The sequence below is a fragment of the Phoca vitulina genome, unplaced genomic scaffold (genome assembly GCF_004348235.1).
Source record: "Phoca vitulina isolate PV1807 unplaced genomic scaffold, GSC_HSeal_1.0 scaffold11, whole genome shotgun sequence".
Lineage (NCBI taxonomy): Eukaryota > Metazoa > Chordata > Mammalia > Carnivora > Phocidae > Phoca > Phoca vitulina.
In genome coordinates, this window is record NW_022589714.1 from 7051460 (window position 1) to 7066659 (window position 15200).

Here is a 15200-nt window from a genome sequence, read left to right on the forward strand (position 1 = left end):
GAGAGAAATGGCATCTTGTCAGTAGTTGAATGTGCATTTCTCTGATATCTAGCAATGCTGAGCATCTTTGCATGTGCTTGTTGGCCATTGGTTTATCTTCTTTTGTGAAGTTTCTGTATGAGTCTTTTGCACATTTTAAAAATTGTTTATTTTTGTTACTGATTTGTGATAGTTTTGTAACACATTTTGAATACAAGTCCTTTGTCAAATGTATTGCAAACATTTTCTCTTGATGTGTGACTTGCATTTTCATTTTCTTAAGATGTCTTTTGATGAGTAGAAGCTTTAAATTTCAGTTAAGTTCAAGTTATCAATTATTTTATTTTATATTTATTGCTTTTATATCACCTCTATGAAATAATTGCCTACCCTAAATTCATGAAAATATTCTCCTATTCTTTCTTCTAGAAGTAGGCTCTCCGATACAATAGCCACTAGCCACAGGTGGCTATTTAAATTTAAATTAAGTAAAGTTAAGTAAAATTTAAAATTCAGCATCTCCATTATATCACCCACATTTCAAGTGCTCAGTAGCTCATTGTGGGCAGGGGTTACCTAACTGGACAGCACAGAGAACAGTTACAACATCACAAAAGTTCTCTTGGATAGCGCTCTTCTAGGAGCTTTTACTGTGGGTATACGATCCATGTTGAGATGGGGTCAAGGTTCATTTTTATGTTTATCCAGTTGATCCAGCATTGTTGTTTAAAAGACTTCCCTTTCAATTGAACTTAGACACAGTAGTAGATAATAAGAAAAAAATTCCATTCACAATAGCGTCAAAAAAATGGAATACAGGCATACCTCATTTTATTGCCCTTCACTTTATTGCACTTCACAGATACTGTGTTTTTTACAAATTGAAGGTCTGTGGTAACCTGTGTCTAGGAAGTCTATCAGCCCCATTTTTCCAACAGTATGTGCTCACTTCTATGTCTCTGTGTCACATTTCAGTAATTCTTGCAAAGATTCGAATGTTTTCATTATTATTATATTTGTTATGGTGATCTGTGATCAGTGATCTTTAATGTTAACTCTCCTAATTGGTTTTGGGGCACCATGAACCACACCCACACAGGATGGCAAACTCAATCGATAAATATTGTGTCCTGACTGCTTCATTGACCTGCCTTCCCTATATCTCTCCCTTTCCTTGGGCCTCCCTATCTCCTGAGACACAACGATATTGAAATTATGCCAATTAATAGCCCTACAATGGCCCTAAGTGTAAGTGAAAGGAAGAGTTACATGTCTCACAATCGAAAGCTAAAACTGGTTAAACATACTGAGGTAGGTATGTCAAAAACCAAGATAGACCAAAAGCTACTCCTTTTGTGTCAAACAGTTAACCAAGTTGTGAATGCAAAGGAAACATTCTTGAAGGAAATTAAAAGTCCCTCTTTGGTGCACACACCAATGATAAGAAAGTGAAACAGTCTTAATGCTGATATGGAGAAAGTTTTAGTGGTATGGGTAGAAGATCAAACCAGCTGCAAAATTCCCTTCAACCAAAGCCTAATCCAGAGCAAGGCCCTAACTGTTGTCAGTTCTGTGAAGGCTGAAAGAGGCAAGGAAGCTGCAGACGGAAAGTCTGATGTTAGCAGAGGTTGGTTCATGACGTATAAGGAAAAAAAAGCCATCTCCGTAACATCACAGTGCAAGGTGAAGCAGCTGGTGCTGATGTAGAAGCTGCAGAGAGTGATCCCAAAGCTCTAGCTAAGATCATTAATGAAGGTGGTTACACTAAACAACAGATTTTCAGTACAGACGAAACAGTCTTCTATCAGAAGAAGATGCCATCTAGGACTTTAATAGCTAGAGAAGTCAATGCCTGGCTTCAGAGTTTCAAAGGACAGTCTGATTCTCTTGTTAGGGGCTAACACAGCTGGTGACTTTAAATTGAAGTCACTGGTCATGCACCATTCTGAAAATACTGTGGCGCTAAGGAATTATGCTAAATCTACTCTGCCTGTACTCTATAAATGGAACAACAAAGCTTAGATGACAGCACATCTGTTTACAACATGGTTTACTGAATATCTTAAGCTCACTGTTGAGACCTACTGCTCAAAATAAAGATTCCTTTCCAAATATTACTGCTCACTGACAATGTACTTGGTCACCCAAGGGCTCTGACGGAGATGCACGAAAACAAAATTCATGTCGTTTTCATGCCTGCTAATACGACATCCATTCTGCAGCCCATGAATCAGGAGTAAATTTGACTTTCAAGTCTTACTTTTTAGCCCCTGGAGCTGTCAGGGACCAACTCCAGGCTAATAAAGTTGAGAAACTGCCAAAAAAAAGTCTTACTTTTTAAGAAATATATTTCATAAGACTATTACCGTGACAGTGAATGATTCCTCTGGTGGATCTAGGCAAAGACAAGTGAAAACCTCCTGGAAAGGATTTGCCATTCATTAAAAACATTCATGATTTATGAAAAGAGGTAAAAAAAAAATCAACATGAACAGGAGTTTGGAAGAAGTCGATTCCAACCCTCAGGGGTTCAAGACTTCAGTGGAGGAAGTAACTGTGGATGTGGTGGAAACAGCAAGAGAACCGAATACGAGTGGAGCCTGAAGATGGGACTGAATTATTACAATCTCGTGATCCAAACCTGAAAGGATGAGAACTGCTTCTTATGGACGAGCAAAGAAAGTGGATTCTTAAGATGGCATCAACTCCTGGTAAAGACGCTATAAAGATTGTTGAAATGACAACAAAGGATTTAGAATATTACATAAGCTTAATTGATAAAGCAGCAGCAGGATTTGAGAGGACAGACTCCAATTTTGAAAAAAGTTCCACTGTACCTAAAATGCTAACAAACAGCATGAATGCTACAGAGAAATCGTTTGTGAAAGGAAGAGTCAATCAATGCGGCAAACTTCATGTTTAAGAAATTGCCCAGCCACCCCCGCCTTCAGCAACCACCACTCTGATCAGTCAGCAGCCATCAACATTGAAGCTAGACCCTCCGCCAGCAAAAAGATTACTTGCTAAAAGCTCAGATGACAGTATTTTTTTGGCAATTAAAGTACTTTTAAATTAAAGTATGTACATTTAATTTTTAGACATAATGCTATTGCAGACTTAATAGACTACAGTACAATGTAAACATAGTTTTTATATGCTCTGTGAAACCAAAAAAACTCATTTGACTCACTTTATTACAACATTCGCTTTATTGTGGTGGTCTGGAACCAAACCTGCAATGTCTACAAGGTATGACTGTACTTGGGAAAAAAATTAACACAGGATGTGCAAGACTATACATTGAAAATTTTAAAACACTGCAAATGGAATAAAGGAAGACTTTAGTATATGGAAAAATAAACCATGCTTGTAATTGGAAAGCCATAAAACCGTAGACAGAAATTAATGAAGTTTCCTCCTTTCAAGGGCCAAAGGCCCTTCTGTTTTTGTCTGCCAGTATTTAGTCTCCAATGCCTTCCATTAGTCATTCTTTACATTTTGTCTAAATTTTATAATGGTTATCTGCAAGGTAATTTAAAGCAAGCTACTCTGCCGTTATTGGAACTGGAACCCACCTACCTATCACCTCTTGGCCCTTCATGCATTATATATGGTGCCACCTCCTGGAACTCATATACCAAAGAGCTACTAAAAAGGGACATTTTGCACTTTCTACAACTGGCCAGGCTTGGAGGCTGCAGGGGCTCAAGGTCCATGGGGAAGACTTCCTGCCACTTATTGGTAAGAATGGTTTCAAGGAAAGCCAGTGAAAATATTGCCCCTCAGTGGTTACCCATTTTTTAAAGCAGTCTGGCCCTCATGAGTCACATCCAAAAATATTCCTATGTATATAACGCAGTGAATATCAAAGGATTCTCACTAATTAGGCAGGAGGAAGTTTGCAGCTGGATGTTGTCTTAATTTCGTTTTTAGCAAAGGACCACATGCCATATTGTTAAGGATGTCTCTCCAGCCTGTAGATGGACTGGGGACTGCTCTGGGTGTTGTTATGCTCCCAAAGAGAAGAGATCTAGTTCTGACTTTCTCATCCTCTCAAATTCTGCTGGCATAGGGAAAAACAATGCTCTATGGCACCTATTAGATCAGTTAAGAGAGTTTAAAGTCAACTTGTTCTCCTACAGCTTTGGTTACACCTGGGAAAATGAAAAACTACAAGGGTCAAACATCTTAAATTCTACCTTGATTGAAATTACAGTTAAAGCCAGAAGCTTCAAAAACTGAAACACTGAGAATGAGAAACTTTGAGATGTTTCCTGGACTAGTAATTAATACCATGTCATAAGTTATCACAAGGAAAAGAGAGAATACTGAAGAATATTTGTGCTATAGGCTGAATGTCTGTGTCCCTCCAAAACTGATATGTTGAAATCTACTCCCTCATGTGACGGTATTAGGAGGTGGGGCCTTTGGAAAAGGAGACTTAACCTTAATGAATGGGATTAGTGCCCTTATAAAGAGGCCCCAGGAAGATCCCGCACTCCTTCCTTCATGTGAGGACACAGTGAAAAGTCTACCATCTATGTGCCAGATACCGAATATGCCAGCACCTTGATCTTGAACTTCCCAGCCTCCAAAAACTGTAAGGAACGGATTTCTGTGATTTATAAGCCTTCTAGTCTATGGTACTCTCCTATAGCAGCCTGAACAAACGAAGACAACTGGTCAGAAAATTTAGAATCGCCCACAATTTTAGCATTTTTAGATGTTTTTGTTCCATTCCTACCTATTCTAGATCTTGTCATCATGAAATTGATGATCCAGCTAGGGTGTTCAAGAGAAGTTCTCCCATGTCATCTTAACTTTTTAAAAATTACAATAGTTTATTCTGATAGGAAACTGAACTGTGAAATCATGTTTCATTTCTTTGTTTTAAGAGTTTGTTATTTCTCATTTTCATCTTGTTTTAAGAAATACAATTGGGACTTAGCCTATTTGTTGCAACCTTACTGAACTCCACCAGCCAGAATAAAAAGACTGTTCAGACTGTTCTGACTCTTGGTTTTTTCCTTCTTCTCCCCATGGGTTGTGTCATGTATTCTCTATCCCTGGGGAATTTTCTATACCTGAATAGAGAGCCTCTAACACCCAGTCCTCTGGTACTGGCACTGATTGGCATTATTTCTATGATACTCCCCTGCTCACAGACTTTCACCGACTCCCCAGACTCTCTGCCTGACAGCTCAGGCTCCCCACCCTTGCATCAGCCGGTCTTTCTGGTGTGCTCTCCCACCAGTCCCCTCGCTAACCCTACGGTCCAGCCACATGGCACCTGACCATCCCCAGATGCACTCTGGGCTGTCCCTCTCTGTGCTTTGCTTGTGCTGTTCCTCCTGCCCAATGGGCCCTTCCCCCCGCTCTATCCATCAAAGTCAAATACCTTCTTCACTGTCCAACGCAAACCTCACTGTCTCTAGGGAGACTCTCTTATCTCCCAATGGGAAGGAATCTGTCCCTTCTCTCCTGCTGTACTTCACTGACAAGATGCATCTCTTCCTGCCTCTTGGCAGAGCTATCTATGTACAGCCCTTCTTCTCCTCTACACTGCTATGCTGTATTTGGTTCATCTTTGCATCTCCCAGAGGGCCTTGCAGTCATTAGACCCTCAGTGAGTGTACTGGGCAGCTGTCTCTGCGGGTGCTCCAAAGCCCCGTTCCCATCAAAGACACAGCCACCCCCAGTGTTAAGCACAGTGCTCCCTCCTCTGTGACCCAAAAGATAATTCAGGTCAGGTGGACAGAATCTCTCACCTCCATGTAGAGAAGGAAAACACCTGTAATGCCCCGTTATTCCTCTAGGGATTTTTTTTCAGATTTATTACAATTTTTTATAAATGAAGTGTTTGCTGCCGTGCTGAGTCTTAGCATACCCACGACTGTCTTCAAGTTTGCCCTGCTCGTGAAAAGAGGTGGGAGACCTCTCAAAATGTCAGGGCTTCCTTGGGAATACACACTATGTCTGCACTTTGCCCACTAGTTCCCGTGGCCTTGGTCATTATCAAAAACATTGAGCACTGACATTTTCTTGCTATTAGCTTTTAGGTGCACTGTACCCATCCTTTAGCGAGTGCCATATTCGGGTAAATTGCAATTCAAGGTAAAATGGAATTTCTGTTTTTATAAGGTCACAAGCAATTCTGCACTCACTCCCAAATGAAGAACATCCCCACTTGGACAAGGTGCACTTAGCAAAGGCTACAAAAAGGAGGGTATTTGAAGCATATGATATCAGGGGTTTGATAGTTTTTTTAGGAAGTCCAAAACATTCAACATAAAAATGTGATCCAAGCCTTTTCTGTTACTCTCTCTCTGGCAGATTTATGATAATGGGGCTATAATGCTTTAACAAGACAGCACATAGAGTAAATGGCTCCTTAGCTGAGAAAGCAGGAGCAAATGGTTCTTTTATCTTCATTGTCCAGAAAGGATCCTGGTAAGAGGGGGTTTTCTCCACGCCCTCCAACACACGACAGCAAATATTCCATAAGAAAAATAAACCCCATTAAAGCTGTTTCTTGGGCCTAAAAGCTTTTAAGAAAGGTGATGTCAGCTTTGTAATAGTCTTTTTTTCCTCTGCAGTATACTTTACTGGTGTTCATGAGTATCTGGTTCTCTTCTTCTGGACCCCAGATTACCCTTCTCAGCGGGGGCAGTCCGCGGATGTGGCTAGTTGTGGCCAATGAGTTGTGAGAGGAAGGGATGTGTTCCTCCTGGCTGAAGAACAGAAGAGCAGGTGTGAGATCCACAGATGCTCTTCCCTGTTATAGTAACCCAGGAGGCTGAGTGTTGGAGACAGTGCAGATACAAGTCGAGAAGCTTCTATCCATCCATTGCTGACCCTCGGCAAACATGTAGCTTGAGTAAGAAATAAACGTGTGTTGTGTCATACTGAGATTTCAGGAGCTGTTTATTACCGTCTCATAACCTAATCTGATTATTATACATTCCCACTCTTCACAAAAGCCACTGAGAAGTCAGTGACTCCAGAATTGAAGTTCTTATGCTAATATGATCCCAATTTGAAATCTTCAGGAAAACAACTTACCCATTTTATTGTGATGTCATTGGCTCTGTGGATCTCCACTCCTACCATCCAACACTGTTAAATGAAAGTCTAGCCAGGGATGGCAAATAGATAGTCTCTCTTCGGTAAACTGGGATTGATTCCTGATGGCTGCCCAAAGTGGTGTTTTGTTTTTTGTGTGTGTTTTTTTTTTTAAGGTTTATTTCTTTACTTTGAGAGAGAGCTTGTGTGAGCCCACGTGTGAGCGCAGTAGGGGAGGGGTAGAGGGAGAGAAAGAATCTCAAGCAGACTCCCCGCTGAGCGCAAAGCCCCACTCAGGGCTCGATCTCAGGACCCTGAGATCATTAGCTGAGCTGAAATCAAGAGTCAGATGCTTAACTGACTGAGACACCCAAGTGCCCCCAAAGTGACGTTTTGAAAACAATTCTAAGGCCAAGTCTGGGCTCTGTAGGTAGATAGCACAGTTGATTAGTGATGTCTGTTGTGGGCATGGGCACAAGGAGGAGAGGCATGGGTTATCGTATCCACCATCCTTGTATCTTACTACTTTCAAGGAGATTCACATCCTGTCCTGAAATACCTCCATGGAGAAAAAGATAGAATTACACAGGAGACTCAGCACTAGTCCATTCTGAACTTGCAGACTGGATCAGGGATCTTAACCAGAGTGTCAGAGTCATATTCCAAAAGGATGCTGTCCGATATCTTACTTGAGGAAGTAACTGTTCTTTGTGACAAACCACCAGAGAGCCTGATACATAAAGCAGTCAGCATTCAGACATGTCATTCCTTCCAAACCATCACTAAGACTCTCTACTTAGCCTCCTTTCTAAAATCATCCCACCATTTGCCTGAGAGACACACCCAAGGTGAGGCTGGGGTAGAAGACTCCCAAGTGCAGATAAAATGTGAATGCTTAGGGCATGGCTGTCCCATGGGAGCATGGGTTTCTTGTTCTTCTCCCTCCTCCTGTTTACCTAGATCCCCAGCTCTCAGCAGGACCACCACCAGCACGCCAGGGATGGACAAATCTTTGCTGAGTACCACTGTGAATCCAGCCTGTGAGCTGTTCCACAGGCATCAGCTCATTGAACCTTTACAATAATCCTAGGAGGCAGATACTATTTTATTTTTATAAAGGCAGAATCTCAAGCAAAGAGAAGTTAAGGATCCAGCCCAAAGTCTCAGTAAGTCAATCTGGAAATGTTTGACTCCAGAGCCCATGCATGGTCCAGGATGTGATAGAAGGAAACGAATGTGATTGGTTGCTAGAATCTTTAGTTCAGGAGAAGGAAGAGATTAAAAATTACCAATATGAGATCATTTCGTGTAGTGGTTAATAACAAGGAGCTTCAGAGTCAAAGAGGCTTTAGTTTGAGACCTGGACCAACAGTTGTTTTTACCTGTGAGACCACAGACAAGTGATACATTTTTCTCATCTGTAAAGTTGGAATGCTTGCAGGATTTACTTCATCTTCCTGTGAGGACTTAGTGAGATTATACATATGAAGTGATTAGTAGACTCTAGCAGATGGTAAATATTAAAAAAAAAAAAAAGCGCTTATTATTCTCAATGATTTATCATTCTTTCCTCCATGCCTAATTATCACATGGAGAAGCTTAAATTGGTTGTTTTATATTAAAGTTGACTGAGTAGAAAAAATAATGTCTCTTTTAGAGAAAATTTCTGCCAAATAAATGTCAACTTTACTAAGATCTAAAAACCTTTTTAGCTGATTTTGCCTCATGTCTGTTTCTTTCAGTTTTCTATTATGATATAGTGCAACCAAATGCCATATCTTATACTGCCTCAGACTCAAAAAAGCATTTACAACATGGCCCTGAGGGCTGATTCATTATTTTATTAAAGTCAAAAAAGGTTAGGCTTTCTCCTTAACCTCATTAAAAGTATAGAGTTACAATAACCACTGTTCCTTCATTGAGATTATTCAGAACCACCACCAAAAGAAAAACCATCTAGCGGTAGGACTGAACTGCCGATTGAAAGACTGGAAATACAAGCCTCAGCTACCCAGGGTCACCATGACATATTAAGGAAATGTATCAGTTAGGGCTCCAGAGAAACAAAAACAACAGGAGCGTGTGTGCGCGTGCGTCTAACTACTGAGAGAGAGAGAGAGATTTATTTTAAGGAATTGGTTCATGTGATTGCAGAGGCTAGCAGCAAGTCCAAAATCTGCCAGGTAAGCGGGCAAGCTGGAGCCCCAGGGAAGAGTTGCAGAGTGAGACTGTGGGCAATCTTCTGCCAGAATTCCTTTTCGCCTGAGAGACGTCATTCTCTTTCAAGGAAGACCTTCCAATGACTGGATGAAACCTACTTGCATTATGGAGGATGATCTACTTTACTCAGAGTCTACTGATTTAAATGTTATCTCATTAAAAAAAAAAATAAGCGCAGAAACACTTAGAATAAGATTTGATCAAATATCTGGGTATCATGGCCTCAGCAAGTTGATGCATAAAATTCATCATGACCCAAAGTCATGTTTTATTTGGGGGTAGGGTGTTCTCAAGCATAAAGATCACCTGCATCCTGTAACAAGCAAACACATCCCAATAGTCCTGCGAAAATCCATCTGTCCCTTTGAAGAAAAGGAAGGTAATAGTGCTGTTATTCCCTGACCACTCTATAAGATGTTGCTGAATCTGAGTCTGTCCTCTACTTTTCTTACCACTGTTGCAACCCACACCGTATCTTCAAGTTCCCTGGGCCAGTATAATATAGAAGCAAAGGCATGTACAAATTCTATGAGGACACAGAAGAAAGGGAAGGTCCCTGTCTTTTTAGTGGCTTTTTAGTGGCTAGTAAAGAGATTCTCAAGCAGATGTCTCCATAGGCTTCAATAAGATGTTATTTTCCTTTCATTTAAAATGTGTTTAATTTTTTTTTCTACACCTTAATGTCTGAAAATAGCTCAGTGAAGAGCAGAACTGCTCCCTTCATCCGGGAACTTGTTAAGAGTGTGGAAGTGCAGGCTGAAGCCTGAACAACAGCCGCTGGAGAGAGCATGATGAGATGTAACAACGAGAATCCTGTTGCCCGGCTATGAGGAGTAAGAGACCAACCCGATGTAAAACGGTAGGATTCGCGCTTCACGTCTTCCATTCACTCTCCCGTGTCGCCCTCCGTCATTCCGCCTGCTGCCGTGTGCTCTGTGCCCTAGAGAACTGACCTCTGATGGAGACTGGCTGCAGCCTACTGTGCCACTGTGCTCAGCCAGTGGAGAGCAATGGTGAGAGGTGGAAGGAAGAAGGAAAACAAGGACTTGGTATTTATTTTGAGGCTCCCTCCCTGAGAGGGCCCATCGGGCTAGCTGTGTCCCTCAACCCGGAGTCACAGCTCCTTTCAGCCACCCGTTCCACAGGACTCCTGGGTCCCCTTCAGATCTAGGGTGGTTACCTGCTCCTCAGTGTTGCTAGCCCGGGGCGGGGGGCGAGGGGGGTCCTGCACTTTCAGTCAGGCTATCCTCTCATCTGGCCACAACTCGTGCAAAAGCTCTTCCAATTACCTAATATGAGTGTGTTCTCTCTGCTGGCTGGAACTGACTAAAAAGGTATTCCACATGTTATTTCTTGCTTTGTCTGAAGAGTTGGGATAATAAAAATCCTCGAAAACATTTCTGAGTTTTTTGCAATTCACAACTGAACAGATACCTTCTGATGTTACTCAATGTTCTTTAAGCGCCGTGTAATAATTTCCTCATAAATCCAAGGCCCAACACAAATGTTCTTTATCCTGCCCCGAGAATTACATAATCCTTGGTGTTTCTCTTTTTATCCTGGTTTCAAGGAAGCTCAGTGTTGAACTCACTGTTTATTGTCAATAATTAATTCAACTGAGTACCCAGTTATAACTATTTCTCTGCTCCTTGAACTGTTTTTTTTTAAAACTGGTTTTCATCCCATTTTGCTACTGTCTTTTTTTTCCCCCCACTGGTTTTGGTCTTGTGAGTCATCTAAATTCTTTTGGGAGTAAGGAGAAAATACATCCTAATTAATAAACATTTCAAAATAAAAATCAGGCCTAGATCAGTGTGAAACCTAGGTTCACAAGGGTCCTCTTGAAAACAAGCCCCAGAGGCAAGAGGCAGAGTGCCAGGAAGAAGGTGGATCCCACCCAAAGGCAACTGGGTCCAGGCAGTAAATCCATAACCAGCCCCTTTTTTCCACCATTGGAAGCAACCCCAGCCCTGGATAGTATGTCTGTTTATTTAGTTCCCCAAGGGGCTTAATAGATATTTAGGAAAGACCCAAACTTACTCTTGGTGTGGCGCTCCTGTCTTTGTCAGCAAAGTCAGCACAAAAAACATGAAAATCACGAAGACAGCGAGACCAACCCAAAATCCAATCACAATGGAATCTGTAAACAGTTAATACTGGGATTAGTACTTCACAGCAGTTTAAAACTTGAACATTCAAGAATCTGAGTGTTTTGTTACCCGAAATAAGAGAAGAAAGTCGACAATCTGATAAGACAATCTTGACCCATTAGTCAACTGGGGGCAGGTAAGATGTAGGGAATGAGGGTGAGGGAAGAGCCTGCATGCCTCCAGGTTTCTGTCTCAGATAGCTTTGAGAAACTTTGGCCTTATTGATTCGTGGTTTCCATATCTTAATGAAGGAACCCAGGACAGAGGGTAGACCATCTAGGTCCTTAAGATTCCACTGAAGTTTCCTGAGTTAGAAAATATCCTTAGCAGAGACTGCAATGTGCAATTTAAAATAAATTCTGGGGGTGCCTAGCTGGCTCAGTTGGTAGAGTATGCAACTCTTGCTGTCAAGGTCATGAGTTCAAGCCCCATGTTGGGGGTGGAGCCTACTTAATTAAAATGAATTTTAATTCAAAGGAACCCAATTTTGTATTTTCACTTACATTCATGCAGGAATAACTCAAGTCCTCATTACTTCTTGAGAACATACAAATAACCTCCTGCGTGCTCTCCCTGTCTTCTACCTTTCCTCTGTCTCATCCCTGGATGAAACTACTTTATGACAACTCTGTTAATATTGCTGCTTTATAAAAAAACTCTTCGGCAAAGCAAAAACAAAACAAACAAAAAAACTCTTTGGCAAAACTAGGCTTGACCTTTTCCAAATTAAAAGAGATTCCATAAGTAAAGCACTTTCTAGAATGTCTGGCATCTGAGAAAAATGTGCCTCATATTTGCCAGCTATTATGGTTAAAATTAGCATCAGTTTCTCCCAGTTCACCTATACTTTAAAACCCATGTTTCCAAGTAGACAAGGGAACACTGTGTGCCTGTATTTGCCTTAACTCTTAGCCATAACTTCCTAAGATCCACACCTTTTCAGGGGCTCTTACCCTCACCTGGTTGGAACAACTTTCCCCAACATAGAGCTAATGAAAGTGTATCCATCCTTCAAGGCCCATTCCTTACACCATCTCCCTCACAAAGCCTGGACAAATTTCCCTAACTGTTGTGTTTTCTCCCTCCTTTGAACCCCGTGACATGTTTATGCTTCTTTACATGGGCCCTTCCTTGATCCTATCTTGGGTAATAATCACAAGTGGATGTCCTTGGGACAGGGATGACACTGGATTGTCTACACAGGCTGGCACATACATTATAGGGTCTTAAATCTGGGGGAGGCACCAAAGTTGAATTATTTTACATTTTCTTTTCTTTAAGTTTTTTAAATTTAAATTCAGTTAATTAACATATAGTATATTATTAGTTTCAGAGGTAGAGTTTAGTGATCCATCAGTTGTATATAACACCCAGTGCTCATTACATCAAGTGCCCTCCTTAATGCCCATCACCCCATCCACCTCCCCTCCAACAACCCTATTTTTTCCCTATGGTTAAGAGTCTCTTATGGTTTGTCTCCCTCTCTGATTTAGTCTTACTTTATTTTTCCCTCCCTTTTCCTATGATCCCCTGTTTTGTTTCTTAAATTCCACATATGAGTGAAATCATATGATAACTGTCTTTCTCTGACTGACTTATTTCACTTATCATAATACCCTCTAGTTCCATCCATGTCATTGTAAATGGCAAGATTTCATTTTTTTTTTTTTTTTTTTTTGATGGCGGAGTAATATCCCATTGTATCTCTAGACCACATCTTTTTTTTTTTCATTCATAAAACTTTTTTTTTTAATTTTTTTTATTGTTATGTTAATCCCCATACATTACATCATTAGTTTTAGATATAGTGTTCCATGATTCATTGTTTGTGCATAACACCCAGTGCTCCATGCAGAACGTGCCCTCCTCAATACCCATCACCAGGCTAACCCATCCTCCCAACCCCCTCCCCTCTAGAACCCTCAGTTTGTTTTTCAGAGTCCATCGTCTCTCATGGTTCTTCTCCCCCTCCGATTTCCCCCCCTTCATTCTTCCCCTCCTGCTACATTCTTCTTCTTCTTTTTTTCTTTCTTAACATATATTGCATTATTTGTTTCAGAGGTACAGATCTGAGATTCAACAGTCTTGCACAATTCACAGCGCTTACCAGAACACATACCCTCCCCAGTGTCCATCACCCAGTCACCCCATCCCTCCCACCCCACCCCCCACTCCAGCAACCCTCAGTTTGTTTCCTGAGATTAAGAATTCCTCATATCAGTGAGGTCATATGATACATGTCTTTCTCTGTTTGACTTATTTTGCTCAGCATAATACCCTCCAGTTCCATCCACGTCGTTGCAAATGGCAAGATCTTATTCCTTTTGATGGCTGCATAATATTCCATTGTATATATATACCACATCTTCTTTATCCATTCATCTGTTGATGGACATCTTGGCTCTTTCCACAGTTTGGCTATTGTGGACATTGCTGCTATAAACATCGGGGTGCACGTAGCCTTTCGGGTCCCTACTTTTGTATCTTTGGGGTAAATACCCAGTAGTGCAATTGCTGGATCATATGGTAGCTCTATTTTCAACTTTTTGAGGAACCTCCATACTGTTTTCCAGAGTGGCTGCACCAGCTTGCATTCCCACCAACAGTGTAGGAGGGTTCCCCTTTCTCCGCATCCCCGCCAACATCTGTCATTTCCTGACTTGTTAATTTTAGCCATTCTGACTGGTGTGAGGTGGTATCTCATTGAGGTTTTGATTTGGATTTCCCTGATGCCGAGCGATATTGAACACTTTTTCATGTGTCTGTTGGCCATTTGGATGTCTTCTTTGGAAAAATGTCTGTTCATGTCTTCTGCCCATTTCTTGATTGGATTCTTTGTTCTTTTGGTGTTGAGTTTGATGAGTTCTTTATAGATTTTGGATACTAGCCCTTTATCTGATATGTCATTTGCAAATATCTTCTCCCATTCTGTCAGTTGTCTTTTGGTTTTGTTGACTGTTTCCTTTGCTTTGCAAAAGCTTTTTATCTTGATGAAGTCCCAATAGTTCATTTTTGCCCTTGCTTCCCTTGCCTTTGGCGATGTTTCTAGGAAGAAGTTGCTGCGGCTGAGGTCGAAGAGGTTGCTGCCTGTGTTCTCCTTTAGGATTTTGATGGACTCCTGTCTCACATTGAGGTCTTTCAACCATTTGGAGTCTATTTTTGTGTGTGGTGTAAGGAAATGGTCCAGTTTCATTCTTCTGCATGTGGCTGTCCAATTTTCCCAACACCATTTGTGGAAGAGACTGTCTTTTTTCCATTGGACATTCTTTCCTGCTTTGTCAAAGATTAGTTGACCATAGAGTTGAGGGTCCATTTCTGGGCTCTCTATTCTGTTCCATTGATCTATGTGTCTGTTTTTGTGCCAGTACCATACTGTCTTGATGATGACAGCTTTGTAGTAGAGCTGGAAGTCCGGAATTGTGATGCCGCCAGCTTTGCTTTTCTTTTTCAACATTCCTCTGGCTATGCGGGGTCTTTTCTGGTTCCATATAAATTTTAGGATTATTTGTTCCATTTCTTTGAAGAAAGTGGATGGTATTTTGATGGGGATTGCATTGAATGTGTAGATTGCTCTAGGTAGGATTGACATCTTCACAATATTTGTTCTTCCAATCCATGAGCATGGAACGTTTTTCCATTTCTTTGTGTCTTCCTCAATTTCTTTCATGAGTATTTTATAGTTTTCTGAGTACAGATCCTTTGCCTCTTTGGTTAGATTTATTCCTAGGTATCTTATGGTTTTGGGTGCAATTGTAAATGGGATCGACTCCTTAATTTCTCTTTCTTCTG

General features: G+C 41.1%; 1 protein-coding gene across 2 annotated transcripts in view; it reads right to left on the minus strand.

The window, feature by feature from the left end:
- Positions 1-15200, minus strand: part of MRAP2 (melanocortin 2 receptor accessory protein 2) — an 85130-nt gene that overhangs the window by 2453 nt on the left and 67477 nt on the right. For both annotated transcript variants that reach the window (XM_032409342.1, XM_032409341.1), the window contains exon 3: positions 11302-11401. In XM_032409342.1, coding sequence (XP_032265233.1) covers positions 11302-11401 — 100 coding nt within the window. The remainder of the gene's footprint in view (positions 1-11301; positions 11402-15200) is intronic.